Source organism: Amblyomma americanum, chromosome 3 (assembly GCF_052857255.1).
Source record: "Amblyomma americanum isolate KBUSLIRL-KWMA chromosome 3, ASM5285725v1, whole genome shotgun sequence".
Classification (NCBI taxonomy): Eukaryota; Metazoa; Arthropoda; class Arachnida; order Ixodida; family Ixodidae; genus Amblyomma; species Amblyomma americanum.
The window spans coordinates 75097287-75112266 of record NC_135499.1 but is presented as its reverse complement, the minus strand read 5'-3'; the positions used below and the strand labels follow the sequence as shown (position 1 = coordinate 75112266).

The window sequence follows — 14980 nt, the reverse complement described above, 5'->3', positions numbered from 1 at the left end:
CTGGCGACTGGAAATATGCCAAAGTAATACCAATACATAAGCAAGGAGTAAAACATGATGTAACAAACTACCGACCAAAATCTTTGACGAGTACGTGTTGCAAAACATTTGAACACATTTTAACTAAACACTTAATAGAATTTGCTGAAGCAAATGGGGTACTGGGAAGCCACCAGCATGGTTTCCGGCGCGGATATTCAACTATTACCATATTAGGTGAAGTTGTACATGACATTGTCAAATGTATCGATGAAAGAGGGCAAATAGATATAATCTTTATCGATTTTAGGAGAGGGTTTGATAGAATATCCCACCAAAAGCTACTATTGAAACTTCCCAACTTATTGAAAAATAATACTGTAATAAAATGGATTGAGGCGTACCTAACGCATACACAGCAGTTTGTTTTTCTTAATAACGTTGCCAGCTCAAATAAAAATGTACGATCAGGTGTTCCACAAGGTTCTGTGATAGGTCCATTGCTTTTCTCTTTGTATGTTAGCGATATGAGCACCGACTTTTCACCAGAGATAACGATTAAACATTACGCAGATGATACTATTATTTATTGTATTGTAAAATCTTTTGATGATCAGAAGAGACTGAATGACCATCTGGACATAATCAGTAACTGGTGCAAACGGTGGCAAATGGACATGAACACAGAGAAGACCGTTTGTACGCATATGACGCGTAAAAAACAACCCTTTGTATTTTCTTATAAAATTCGTGATGTCATTCTAAAAGATGTCGCTGAGTTCAGTACTTGGGCTTGTGTCTCAGATATGATCTAAATTGGTCATCGCATGTAGATCAAGTTTGTGATAAGGCGATAAGAAAGCTTTGGACGCTACGGAAGAAGCTAACTGATGCCACGCCAGATGTCAAGTTGTTAGCATATAAAATGACAGTCCTGCCACTACTTACCTATGCAAGCCCCATTTGGGAGCCATACACTGAGCAGAATATTTTGAAATGTGAACGTGTGCAGAACAAGGCTCTTAGGTTCATTTATAACGCTTATTCTAGAATGCAGTCAGTTTCAGAACTAAGAATAAAGGCTGGATTAACCCCTGTTAAGAAGAAAATGGAACACAATAGGATTGTTTTCTTTTATCATATTTTACGTGGCTATTACAAAGTAAACCTCGAAAGGTACATTGTAGCAGACAGTTCCATCCAGTCAAGGACAAAACACAGTATCAAACCATTGACTTACAAGACAGACTCTTTTCATTATTCTTTTCTCGTGAGGACAATAGATGACTGGAACAAACTACCCAATGAAGTTATAAATTCTGAGACTAAGGGCTTTGAAGCTGCACTACGGGAATATTCTATGAGTGCATAAAAAAAATGTATTGTATACTAGCCTTGCCACCTGTCACCCTCTAAGTGATCTATGTACATTGCTCTCTGTTTTCTTTTATTTAACTGTTGCCAGTCGGACCTACTCTTAATTACAATTGTTGTACTTTGCTATTACGGCCACGCGCCTTTTGTTCTTCACATTGCACCACAGCGGTTGACGTTTTTGTGCGCTATTCAAACATTTTTCTTCCTGCCGTCAGTGACGTGCAAAATTCCTAATGTTCAGAGTTTCTTTTTCTGTTTTTGATTGTATTTTACATCCAAAAGTTCTAACAAGATGTGTACTTTGTAAAACTGCAACTCCTGCCTTGGTCTGTGCCGGCAGTATGAATAAATAAATAAATAAATAAATAAAACGAAGGACTGAATTCACTGCAGTGTAAAACCTGAAGCTGGTGAATACATTCTGCCTTATTTTTGCAACTTCTTTAACTTTGTATTTTTAAAACTCCTTTTAAACCACTTGCTTGTTGTCATGTGAATCCCCCAGCCCCTTATGTAACACTCTTCTATGGGCCCAAATGAGAGCATAAATGATTTTGAAAATGAGCACCAAGCAATGAAGACATACCTGCCGATATCCACCGGTCCTTCTAAAACATGAGCAGGTGAAAATATGTGCATCGCACCTGCTTCATTCACAGCGTCAGCTCTCGAGCCACTCGGAGCGCCATCCTTCCAGGCGTGGTGTTTTTTCCTGATTGTGCCGCTCAGACTCTTTCACCTTTCACCGCGCCTGGACATTGCAGCCTGCAAGTAGAGTTTAAGAACGCCACATTTATTCACCTAAAAGGATGAAAAGGGCTGAAGAAAAAGCCTCACTGGCTTGACCAGCCGTTTACCCATGTAAACATACAACACGCGAGAATTTGTTACAGATATAAAAAGGCGACATCACACTGAAAGGAAAGAAGTACAAAGTAAGTGATACAAACATTTCATGAAAATGAAATGCAGCTCAAGCTCCTCGTGTGAATGCAGAAAATGATCGAAAAGCTCGTCGGTAGACTTATCCACTCCACCAACATTATTTTCATGTAACATGTTTTTATGGGTAGCCGATAAGGAACCATTGCGTGGTCATAATTATTCCTAGCAGTTTCAATGTGCCATGGTGGATTACGTCTAAAATCTGTGTTTCATTCGGTGTTCGATAGGCTAATGTTTCAAAACGTTCTGTGTGCTGAAAAAGCAGTTTATGCAAATTAGTCGAAAACTGTAGACAGAAGAAATCCCCATTATGCTTGCGTCATTAGAATGCTTTTTTGTACTTTGGTCACAGCAAAACAAGACAATACTCTCTGTAGCTATCTTTGGATCATATAAATTCTTTTTTGGTTTCTTACAGTCTTGGAGTCCCGTACAAGGTGACAGTACGTTACATGAGAGAACAGCAATTTATACGCAAGTTTCACAGATTAAATCCCGCTCCTCACCACATTGCCATCGCAAGTGCAAATGCTATCACGAATATTTCTCGCACCACATTCAACACTAGCTGTCTCGTTAACATACTGCCAGCTGACGTTGTTTTCGTTATGTTACAGTCTGAAATATAATGCATTTAGTGCAAAGCTGGTGTACGAAATCGAATGCCTAAACGTTTGCGCGTAAACAACTACGTGCGGCCGAATTAGCTGCGCACCTATGAGCAGGATTATTCAGACAGGCGCAATGCGCCATGGACGAAATGAAATAATTTTGTATTTGCGTTCCTTGCTGCACGATTCTTGGGCTTCATCTCACGTATGTATTTGTGGCGTCGATCGAGTGCAATCATTGTTTCTCAAGTACGGTACCTTAGATTTCATTCGTTAGATTAGCGGACGCCCGCTTCAGCATTGTGAACAAGCGTGCTTACCTGCGTATGTAAAAATATCACAGGCAAATAAGTGTCACAGCGTTGTGCGCAAGCACGTCACTGTTGGCTGGCTGACCCGTCGAAGCGCTCCCTTTTGCAACGTGCTTCCGGAGCCACCGCCCTGCATGCTCTGCGCTCGGCGGTAAGCTAGGTTCCTGGCCGCTGCCAGCACGAAATTCGTTTCTTGCGAGCATTACGAGCGTTTAAAAATGAACATTCATAGCAATGTAAACATAACTTCTGTGTATCATCCTATTTCGCTGAAGACTTCGGCCCACGCCAGAAATTTTTTCTCTGATCCTTATAGTCTGTCCTCGAAGAGTCCCACAATATGGGATTGTTTTGAACTGCGCTGATCAAGTTCTCGTTGTATTCGAGACGAAGTGCTTTAGAGGACATGGCGATTCCGATTCCGGTTGAGCAGATGTATCCCTCGCGCTAGGAGCTCAACCCAAACACACCGTGAACACAAGAGACCGCGCGGGCGAGAAGGCGGAACCGGTGGAGGCAGTCTGAGCGCCGATTGGCTGCTCCTGCTGGCCGCTTCCGGCGGCCGGCAGACGCCGCGCGTCAAAAATCTGGCTTGTCTAGATCGACAGCGGCGAGCGTTTTCTTTGACGTCGGGCGTCGAGTGCACGCCGTCGGTGGAAAAACGCGGAATTGCCGCCGTAAAAACGTTCCATGTATCCCGCCCTTTAGGCTCCGGCAAAGCGATCCTAGCGATACAGCTGTGGCGATTCTTCTTTTTGTAGATAAAATGCGCATCCGCTTCTGTGCGACGTACATCGCCGCAATCGTTCGTATCTTACCTTTAACCACACATCTGCCGCAGATTTCATTTACCGCTTAAAACAATACGCCTCAAATTGTTGTTATATGCTCTCAATGTTTGCCGGTTAGAGATTGGGGGTACTGAAGGTAGTGTCACCATTTCATATAGCTGTTTTTTTTAAAATAAATAACAGGAACTACGAAGCTCTCATACTCTGATGCTTACCTGTTTGGTTAAGAACTTCACTTCTGAAATATGAACCCAAAATGCCGTCCTGTCTGACCTTAGACACTAGTCCGTATCGATTCTACTTCTCTGCTAAGATTTCCATTCCCCCACAGATCTGAACAAAAAGGACACTAGAGATGGGTAGCCTGAAATGTTTTATTTAGTTCAGTGTCACGGCTTATACCGTGTCGACATCACCATCAATAAAACCAAGCCCGCGAGAGCCGGCTTCCGGACTGCGGGAGCAGTGGTGCCGCTTTCTGCACCATGTGACAGTACGGGCATTGCGGAGCCATTGGCGTCCGTCGCGTTGCCTTCGGCTTCGTCAGCCGGATAGTCAGCTTCGCCTGCGTCGTCAGGCGCTGTCGTTGCGTCGTGAACGTGCGGCAAGTCTCTGGCGTCGACGCACGTCATCCTGTCCAAGAAGATCGCCAGCACCTGGCGGGCACCGTCCACATCGGGCTTTGGATCAGCCTCATCGGCTGCTGCGTAGCTCTCATTCAGGCAGCGAAACAGTCGGGACTTCAGGAGCCTGAAGGGGAAGCGACCATAATACAGATATTGTATTCACTCAGTAGCTCTGAATTGATGAAATCAACCAATAAATGATCGTATAACTTCCTTTTTTGTGGGGGTGGAGCAGGGAATTGAGGTTAGCTTATTGGTGATAATCACTGATGGTACACCTACCATGATAGGTTTGCCTATTTTACTGCCTCAGAATTGCTAGTGTCACATTGGGAAAAGGCCGGCGTCTGCCTATCTGTAGCTTCGGAGAGTGAAACCTACGCCCTCCAGAAGCAAAACCCACCAGCTTCCAGCCAAATCCTCACCGCACCCACCACCAACCCACCTACCATACCTTCCACAAGGCCTCCACTCATTAGAAGCTTACTTAGCAGCGAAATAGAAAGGCTACAGCAAAATCGGATTCAAAGGTGCACTCGGAAAGCCAACTGTCCTCTAGAAGCACCACCCACCTTTACAATCCTGAAAAATTCTATCTCGTGTGTCGAGCGTCCCTTCGATTAAAAGCATAAAAGTAATGACCGAGGGCAAACCGAACTTTCTCTCAGAATTGTCGCAACTTATGTCTGATAGTCCTGTAATTTTCGTTATTTACACCATGCAGCTCCGCGTTGAAAAAAATGCCATGCGTAGGGCGCTCGGCTGCTAATCCGGAGTTCCCGGGTTCGAACCCTGCCGCGGCGGCTGCGTTTTTTATGGAGGCAAAACGCTAAGGCGCCCTTGTGGTATGCGATCTCCGTGCACGTTAAATATCCTCAGGTGGTCGAAATTATTTCGGAGCCCTCCTCTACGGAACCTCTCACTTCCTTTCTTATTTCATTCCTTCCTTTATCCCTTCCCTTACGGCGCGCCATTGCTCCATTTCCTTTCCCCAAAAACCAATCATTACTATTATTATTACGCTGAGGCTTAAAACGTCGCCTATCAGCATCACTCGTTCACCGCTATTACATCGTTGTCGTTAATATATGTGGCTTTAAATGCAAGCCACCAGCCACCAAGTCGTTAACACCTCTTCATAATCATCAGCAGCAGCCTTACTACACCCACTGCAGGGCAAAGGCCTCTCCCATGTCTCGCCAATTAACCTTATCCTTTGCCAGTTGCATCCACCCTTTGCCTGCAAACTTCTCAATCTCATCCGCCCACCTAACCTTCTGCCGCCCCCTGCTGCGCTTACTTTCTCTTGGAATCCACTCCGTTACCCTTAAGGACCAGCGGTTATCTTGCCTTCGCATTACATGCCCTGCCCAAGCCCATTTCTTTCTCTTGATTTCGACTAGGATGTCATTAACCCGTGTTTGTTCCCTCACCCACTCTGCCCGCTTCCGATCTCTTAACGTTACACCTATCATTTTTCCTTCCATGGCTCGCTGCGTTGTCCTTAACTTAAGCTGAACTCTTTTCGTTAGCCTCCACGTTTCTGCCCCGTAGGTGAGTACCGGTAAAATTATGCTGTTGTACACTTTCCTATTGATGGAAATTGGTAAACTGCAACTCATGATCTGCGAGAATTTGCCATATGCGCTCCACCCCATTCTTATTCTTCTAGTTATCTCCCTCTCATGATCCGGATCAGCTGTCACTACCTGCCCTAAGTAGACGTATTCCGTCACAATTTCTAGGCTCTCGCTGCCGATTGTGAACTGTTGTTGACTTGCTAGGCTGTTGAACATTACCTTGGTTTTCTGCATGTTAATTTTTAGACCCATCGGTCTGCTCTGCCTGTCTAACTCATTGATCATGATTTGCTGTTCACCTCCTGAGTGACTCAGCAAGGAAATCTCACCAGAAATCGTAGATTATTTAGGTATTCTCCATTTATTCTTATTCCCAACTGTTCCCAATTCAGGCCTCGAAATACCTCCTGTAAACATGCGGTGAACAGCATTGGCGAGATCGTGTCTCCTTGCCTGACGCCCTTCCTTATTGGAATTTTATTGCTGACTTTATGGAGGAATATAGTAGCTGTGCAGTTGCTATATATATCTTCCAGTATTTTGACTTAAGGCTCTTCTACCCCCCGATTACGCAATGCCTGTATGACTGCTGAGGTTTCCACTGAGTCGAATGCTTTCTCGTAATCAATGAAAGCTATATATAGAGGTTGGTTATATTCTGCGCATTCCTCTATCACCTGATTGATAGTGTGAATATGATCTATTGTGGAATATCCTTTACGAAAGCCTGCCTGATCATTTGGTTGATTAAAGTCTAACGTGGCCCTCACTCTATTAGCGATTACCTTAGTAAATACTTTGTAGGCAACGGATAGTAAGCTGATCGGCCTGTAATGTTTTTCAAGTCGTTGGCGTCTCCCTTCTTATGAATTAAGATAATGTTTGCATTCTTCCAAGCTTCTAGTACAGTCGAGGTCATAAGGCATTGCGTATACAGGGTGGCTAGTTTTTCTAGCACGATGTCCCCTCCATCCTTCAACAGATCTGCTGTTACCTGATCCTCCCCAGCTGCTTTTCCCCTTTTCATTGCTTCTAAGGCTTTCTTTACTTCATCTTTCTTTACTTCATTAACACCTAAAGGACCACAAAACTACTTGCACTGCTACACACCCCACTTTCAATTGGAGGCGCTTCTACCTTTGTATTGCCCTCTCAAACCTTCTTTTAGCTGGACTCCAAACCGTTTAACACGCCGGAGCGCACAATATGGCCGAGGATTTCCATTTTCGCGTTGTTTTCTGTCTTTGTTGGTTATCCTAGTGGAAGTGGGTCAAACTGTTTATTTGAGGCAGTATCAGGGGCAACGACGATCACAAGAGCAAGAAGCCTGCATATTTTGTTTTACGACGCGAAATGCTCGTTTAATCGCTGCGTGGAGCTCCGTAATATAGCGACCGAGCTAATGCACTGTTTACACTGCAATTTAAATTTTTATTCATTGTGGTTGTATGCGCTTTATGCTGCTTAACCGGCCGGTTTACTTTATTTCAAATGCCTGAACTCTTCGTCCCATGTTACGCAATAACCGCAGAAAAAGTTAGTTTTAAAAGGAGCAGGGAAAAAAATTGATTTACGGCTGGCTTCCCTAGTCCCCCATCCCTTGCATTTAGTGAGTGCGTTCTGAAAATTTGCTGCCGGGATATTTCTTTTGCAACTTTCGCCTCAGTAAACACACTGCAGCATTAAAATACAGACGCTCTCACCTGCAGTCACTGTGAATCCTTGGTCTGTTAAACAGGAAATCCGTGATAGAGTTCACTTGAATGTCACTTGAGCACTTTGTGAAGTGTTTGATATCCCACCACTTGTAGCTGAGCAGTAGGTCTGCACGAGATGGATATATAATTGAACAAAAGCATTAAACATGGCCTTCAGTGAATTCTCGGGAACCGAAAAATCAGTGAGTACATTCCACACAAAGCGCCGCTTTGTTAGCACCCATCACACGGATGTCCCAGCTATTGTTCAGACAGTGTGCAGCCTTTTTCAAAAATATGCAGTCCACCAGGATTCCAATTTCGCTCGATGTGCATCAGCAGTCTTCTGAGTCTCAAAGGTGAAAGCAAGTTTCGCCCTCGCCGTTCGGAGGTTCAAAACTGCCAGGAATGCTACAGGCGCTTCACTTGCTGACTTAGGTGTAAGCCCGTAGAACTGTATATATTTCATCGCTACTGCTTGTGCCAGAGGCATAGGAGGGTCATTCCTTGGAGAGAAGTGTCAATTTTTGCACTTTTTCTGCGACAGCCTGACGCTTTAAGTGCAGAAATTAGTCAAAGGCAAATATAACTACCGCACGGTGATTCAAAACGGGGCTCATTTGCCACTACTCGTTACCTACCCGCGGCTTAGGACGGTATCTGTTGAGTCCCGATATAATTTCAAGCGCTCGCAAAGGTTGGTCATATAACACAGCCCAGAGGAAAAGCAATAGTGTTTACGTTTTTGGGAACGCTCGAGCTTCCTGTGTAGTGTGTTACTAAAATAACGAATGTACACAATGGGCTAGTGCTAGCTTTGCGCATACGGCCTGAAGATTTCGCAGGTGTTTTTTTTTATACAACTTGAAAGATAATTAAACACAAAAGAAAGACAATCGCTAGCAAATGTTCATGTCTGGGCTCTGCTCAGCGAGCAGTTTATTTGGTGCTCCGTCGCATTCCTGTCGCCAAGTTTTGGTGCCAGCGGGTGGCGACTGCACGTCCCCTTATCCTAGCAGGCACTTTGCAGCGATTAGTTTGCGCAACTGCCCCGAAATACGTTTTCGCGCTGACTCATGTCCTATAAACTTTTGCTTCAGACGGTACGCTTCAGGAAGTGCCAGAATTAACCTTGCCGGCAAAAGGCTGTGTGCGCATGGAACCGTCATGGTTAGCAATCCGTTTACATTCAAGAAAGTCGAACCACCGACCGAAACTATTGCATACTAAACGATGGTGGCTGCGATATGTTGACTTACTTCATCTCGAATTCCGCCCTAGACACTAATCAAAGGATGTCATCCTTGTGTATGGCGCCGCTGACTACCCTGCAGTTTAGGTTACACATATAACCTCACAATACCCTCACATACGATGAAGGACAGCCACTGCGGTAGTTTTGTTAACAGCGCTCAGCAAGCGAAATGAGAAGGACGTGGGTGCGACTCCCGCCAGTGTCACGTTGTGCTTTCCTCTCGGGTAAATTGCCTTAGATTTAAAATACATCCTCAATTCCTTTCCTCTCTATACAAAGAACCACAATAACCGTAATATTTCCCTGCTATTTCTCTTCTGTCCTGAGACTTGCTGCTTCATTTTTCTAAGGCTACGGTTGCTTTTGGGAGCAAGGAATCCAGCTATTCTGAAGTTGGTGGCTGACCTGCTCGCTCCGAGATAGCCCGAATACATGTATTCCCAAAGAAAACGCGTGGGCTCACTCTTTAGCAGCGCCCTTTCGTCCTTGCAGAGCAGAGCTTGCGCCTCGTTCATGGCTTCCTCCAGTCGCCGGATTGCGTCCTGCTCATGCGCCGCACACGACTCCACCGTGCTGTGCTGGTGGCACACTTTCCGGGTCTTCCTGAGCACACGGCAGGGGGAAGAAACTAAGGTGTGAAGAAATGCGACCAGACGCGTACGCGTGAGGTTTCTGCTCCTGGAATTACATAGGAAATGTCACGACAAGTGCCATGACTGAAAGCTCCTGACTTCATATACAACACCCCGACCAGCAGCGATACACTTCAGCCGCACGTGAACGGCTCGTTACGCTCTGTTATTCAAGAATCAGGGCTGGGCGTTGGTAGCCAGCAACATTACAGACCGCAGGTCCCGTTACTGAACTTTTGGCTGTTGCTCAATATAAACATCTTAAAAGGACGCCTAGGACAAATTTACGTGTTCCTGTGTTGAAGTGTCCGCGCTGTAATGACCAACACTCTGCTTTCACTGCAAACAGATTTTTTATGAACTTAAATTCACCCAAAAATTTAAAGTACAAGTACCGCCACCACCGTCAGTTTTCAAAAGCGAACTGCAATGACCTGATGGTGTTTTGTTTGCTCGGACTCCTGAGGCTATGCCTCACCACGCTCTGTCTCTGACCCTGATCTAGATCGTTTTCACTAATGACGTCACGTGTTAGAATACAGTGGCAAGGGAAACATTCTTTCTTACGGTCGATATTTCTTAGAGGCGATGTCTTCTTTACTGCCGAACAAACATCAATATGGCTACAGTGAGCACCCAAAAGAATTTTTTGCTAAGGTTAAAGTACGATACAGTTTATATCAGTGTCCGCAGGCAATGGGATTTGCGTCCTGCGAAACAGTAATTTGTTCCGAGCGGCACTCGTACTCCCAAAATGCGGTCGCAACGTTCTGCAGCTTCATAAAGGCATCGTTCCACAGGTAGTGGATGTGCTTTGTTGCTGACGTGAACTGGATCGAAAAGTCATGTCCAATTGAAAAATGAGATATATACGGTTTTAATTTCGGTTGCTTTAAAGATTCATTACTGTTCTGTAACCAAAAGCTTCCGCTTTCATGCTCTGGCCGGGAAGTCCTGGGCTTACTAAGGACCTACTGAGGCGATGAGTGTAATTGTCATACGACCTTCGTTGATCCGGGGTACTCCTTACCTACGAAAATAAGGAACCTTCCCTCATTTCTTCACACTGCTGAACGAAGAAGTTTTGCGCATTTTTATTCCCAGAAAACATTATCGATTGAAATACCTGTTGACGCTGAACAAGTTCTTTTTTTCAAATTGTGCTGGACGAAATGTTTCTTTTTAAATGTGACATTTTCTAAGCTCGCCTATCAATTGATTCAAGCTCATTCCTGACCTTCTGAATGGTGACGACACCAGAGTGTCCGGAGTGCGGGTGAAAACGAATATTGACGTGCATGTTAGCCTAAATTTTAGACAGATTAGCTGTTGATGCAGCAGCCTAGATAGGACGATGTGCAGTCTTCATAGACAATCTTTAGCATTCGACAGGTACAGCCTTCTTCAGGAGAAAAGACCCGAAGTGCTTGCTTGTAAGCCGTATGCGGTGGCTCTTAACAAGCGGAGAAGTCCTAACTATGGACATGTGAGAGCTAGAGCTGCTCTCACCTTCCAGAGATTTGGGGCGTAGGTGATGCATAATGAGTCACGCAGCATAACGCAGAAACAGATTCCATGACTTTGAGCTGTTGACAAATGATATAGATACAGGTAATGGTATAAGCAGACCTTTTCCACACGTAGGCCATCTTGCTAACGCACGCGATAGAATTGGGTTGGCGACGCGGTTCCATCCGGAGCGTGAGCGCAGGGTCACGTGATCATCTCAGCATGTATACCTGCATATTCCGGCACTGAAGCTGTCATTTGGCAGCATGTTCCTGACAAGCAGTTTGGTCCTCTTCTTCCGCATTTCTTTGATTTGCTTCTCATTGCATCGTTTCAGCTGCTTGTACCAACACTTCTCGGCACCGGTGCTATCCTGACTGCCACCAATGCCTGCCGAGAAGAAAAAAGCACAACCGAAAAAAATTCTGAACGTTTACGCTTGTTGCGGGCACCTCTAAATTGAGCGGGAGCTTATCTGGTCGTTGTGACTTTCTTTTCTAATTCTTGCCCTCTTCTCCACTTTCTTAGCCCCCTTGTTCACGTCACTGTAATGTCTAGCCGCTAGAAACTAGTGAGCGCGCCTTTCCTTAAACTGCTTGATGTTCCCTATGTATGCGCGCACTCCTGATAGATTCGGCCGGCGAGAATACTCTCTGAGAGAATTCTGATATGGGCAACTTAGTTCATAGTTTCAACGAAGCATATTAACACAGGGCAACGGAACGAGGACAAGATAGAAAAACTAAAACACGGGACGGGCGCTGTGACAGGCAGGTGGTGACAGCGACCAGATTGACCAGGGCTACAGCAGAATCGTGCTTAGGTCGTTGATAGAAAAAAAAGAGCCCAATATAGGAGAAATACGTTCTAAGAGAAATCTGGTGTGGGCTAGTTGGTTCATACTTTCAACGAAACATATCAACACAACGCAACGGAATGAGGACAAGATAGGAGAAACACAAAACACAGGATGGCTGTCATGCTGTGATTCGTGTTTATCCTATCTAATCGTCGTTCCTTTGCGCAGTATTATTTTTAGAACACTCGTTCCTCGAGCTATATATGCTCTGGCTTTCTGTGCTGAGAAGAAATTCGACGACATTAATTCGTCACCGCCGGCGGAATTTTATTGGAAACGGAAGACTGAAGGTTACATTATCTTGCCCTCCCATCCCAGCTTCCGTCATGTCTTTCATCGCCCGCTTTCAGCCAGGGGACCCCAGCGCAATGGTGCTGCCAATTTTATTTTCGTATCAGGTACAATCGAGCTTTCTTCTTCTGTGGGGAACGGTCTGCACAAGAAGCAAGCGTCTTCACGAAACGTTTTGAACCGCAGCTGACCACCTGACATTATCACGAGTGTCTGCGATCACGTCAACAGTCTATTTATGAAAGAACACACCAACGCATGAGGCAAAACTATATACTTTCGGCAAACTGCATTGGACTCATATATATACAACCGATGTTTAGCTCCCTCTTCACGAAACCCATTTCATACTCCACATTGCTTTTCCACTATTTTCATCATCAGCCAGCACACCTGGCATTGAGTGAACTGGTACACCTTCTTGAAAGCTAAGCCACCGGGTTGACAGGTATAGGAACTAGGCATCCTAGATGCAGGTTATCACTTCTATTTGTCTTGATGTCTAAACATCGTTCACGTCCTTTTTTTAACCAACGCAACCTGGTTCGTCACGTAAATTCTAGTTGGCCCTTTGCCCCCACCCTGTTTTGCTCTCAGCCTATTTTGCAGTGCCTGTACTATAGACCGCTTTCACGCTCTTCTTGTGGTCTTGTTGGGATGTTATTCACCCTGCTTCTTTTATTCCTAATCCCACACTCTCCTTCCGTGCATAGCGGCTTACTGAGACCACTGCGACATCCCATCAGTGCCTGCTTTACCCGGCGGGATTACTTGCCAGCAGCAACGGTTCCGTCACAAGGAAAACAGGCCATGAGGTGGCGAGTTACTAGTGGCAAATAAATTCATCCATTATTCCCTCCAAGGGGCCGATCATTCGCAATCGTCCTTCACACTTTTGTTCGCACTGGCGCACTCACCGTCGCGTGGCCGGCCTCCGTGCTGCGTGGATGAGCTTCCATCGCCGGCATCGCAGCCCCCGATCTTCATCAAAGTGCCTAAAGTCTTCCTTGCGTACGTAGCCCTCTTCCGGTTCTTGGCGCACATCACGTCTGGAGCATTTAGGCAGCCGAGCAGACCTGCTGCCAGCTCGCTGCGAGTACAGATACATTTTAACTCAGTCTTTCAGATTTTAAACCAAAGGAATATTTATCGAATATCTTTTCTTGTGGTAACATAAATCTGGAGAAAAGTTCCGTGAGTTACACAACGAATTTAAGCTCGTAGTAGGCGGAAACAGGTGAAAAGGGGCTTCGCAACACGCAAAAACACAAACGAATAGGTTGAGGTGAATGCATACGTTCTCAAGCAAAGAAATTCTTGCCTGCTACAGACTTAGTTTGAAAGACATCTCGTACGTAGAGCAGGTCAATTGAGCTTCGCTCTGCTTACTTGGCAATTACGCTTTCTTCCAGGAAGTCTAGCGAATAAGGGCACTGGCGTTCGTTTTGCAATTCTTGAGATAATTTAAGGATTGCTTGATTAAATTTACGGACTGCAAAGAAGTTTCTTCGATAATCTTGATCTCACCGTTCCCTTTCTTATAAGCTACTAATTTCATGAAAACCTTTCTTAGCAATCCGCAAAGCCATAACCTTTAACATGAGGGTTGCATACTGACCGCGCACTTATAAACTGGATGCGCTTGCATGTAGATTCATATTTAGTGTCGAAAATGATGCGGCCGCTCTTTTCTGGGCTACATGCGAAGTTTCAAAATGGGTTTTCGAGACAGAACCATACCACGAACGCAAAGGTGACTATGTGAACCTCGTTTTGATAGCGGTGGCAATTAAGATTTTAATATAGCTTGGCCAAGGAGCACTAACAGGTTTTTGAACTTAACGAGTTGGTGTCAAATACCGTTGTTTTTTATGTATATCTCAGATCAGGCAAACATCTTGGTAAGAATCCAAGAAGGTACTAGGAATTGAACCCCGCCCTCATGCATACTAGTTTTGTAAATTTACGTTGGACTCCGGACAGAGCCCGTGGAAACACTGCTGAGCAGCGCCTGGCTTATTAAGTCCTTTGGAAACACAAATGTTGCCCAGAGGGGCTACCATGAGTTAAAATTGTCGGCAGGTTTTTCATTCGGGTGTTGCTTGACATCCTTATGTACTTTCCAAATTGGCTAAACAAGCTTCCTTTATGAAGACGGTTTTCAAGTACCTTATTGTACTACAAGCTTATGGTAAGTCTCTAGTAATGACCCTCAAACTCTTTTTACTATATCTTCAGCACTAAAAAACGTAATTTCGCCCAGGGCGAATGAGAGGAAAGATAAAGCTACAGTAAAGGTGCGCTGCTGGCCTACTCGGTCCAGATGAGGCCACAAAACCATTGTATTGACATTACGCAAGAACTCCACGAGTATCCGCAAAATTTGCTTTAAAATTGCTTAAACTCTTTCAAGTGTTGCCTCAGTACTCGGAAGTGTGTTGTGCACTGTGTAAGCCCGAAATCCACTCTTTCCCGCTGATATTTGGTAAGAGCTCTTCCTTCATTCACTTCTTGTAA

General features: G+C 44.9%; 1 protein-coding gene across 2 annotated transcripts in view; it reads right to left on the bottom strand.

Moving 5' to 3' along the window:
• Positions 1 to 4370: 4370 nt before the first annotated feature.
• Positions 4371 to 14980, bottom strand: part of LOC144124676 (uncharacterized) — a 41220-nt gene continuing 30610 nt past the window's right edge. Inside the window, exons 6-10 of one of the 2 annotated variants that reach the window (XM_077657506.1) lie at positions 13381 to 13553; positions 11544 to 11703; positions 9636 to 9775; positions 7924 to 8044; positions 4371 to 4764 (exon numbers count right to left, since the gene is read on the bottom strand). In XM_077657506.1, the coding sequence (XP_077513632.1) occupies positions 4404 to 4764; positions 7924 to 8044; positions 9636 to 9775; positions 11544 to 11703; positions 13381 to 13553 (955 nt within the window). In that variant the 3' untranslated portion in view covers positions 4371 to 4403. Of the gene's footprint in view, positions 4765 to 7923; positions 8045 to 9635; positions 9801 to 11543; positions 11704 to 13380; positions 13554 to 14980 lie in introns of both variants that reach the window. The other variant, XM_077657507.1, reaches the window with a different exon arrangement.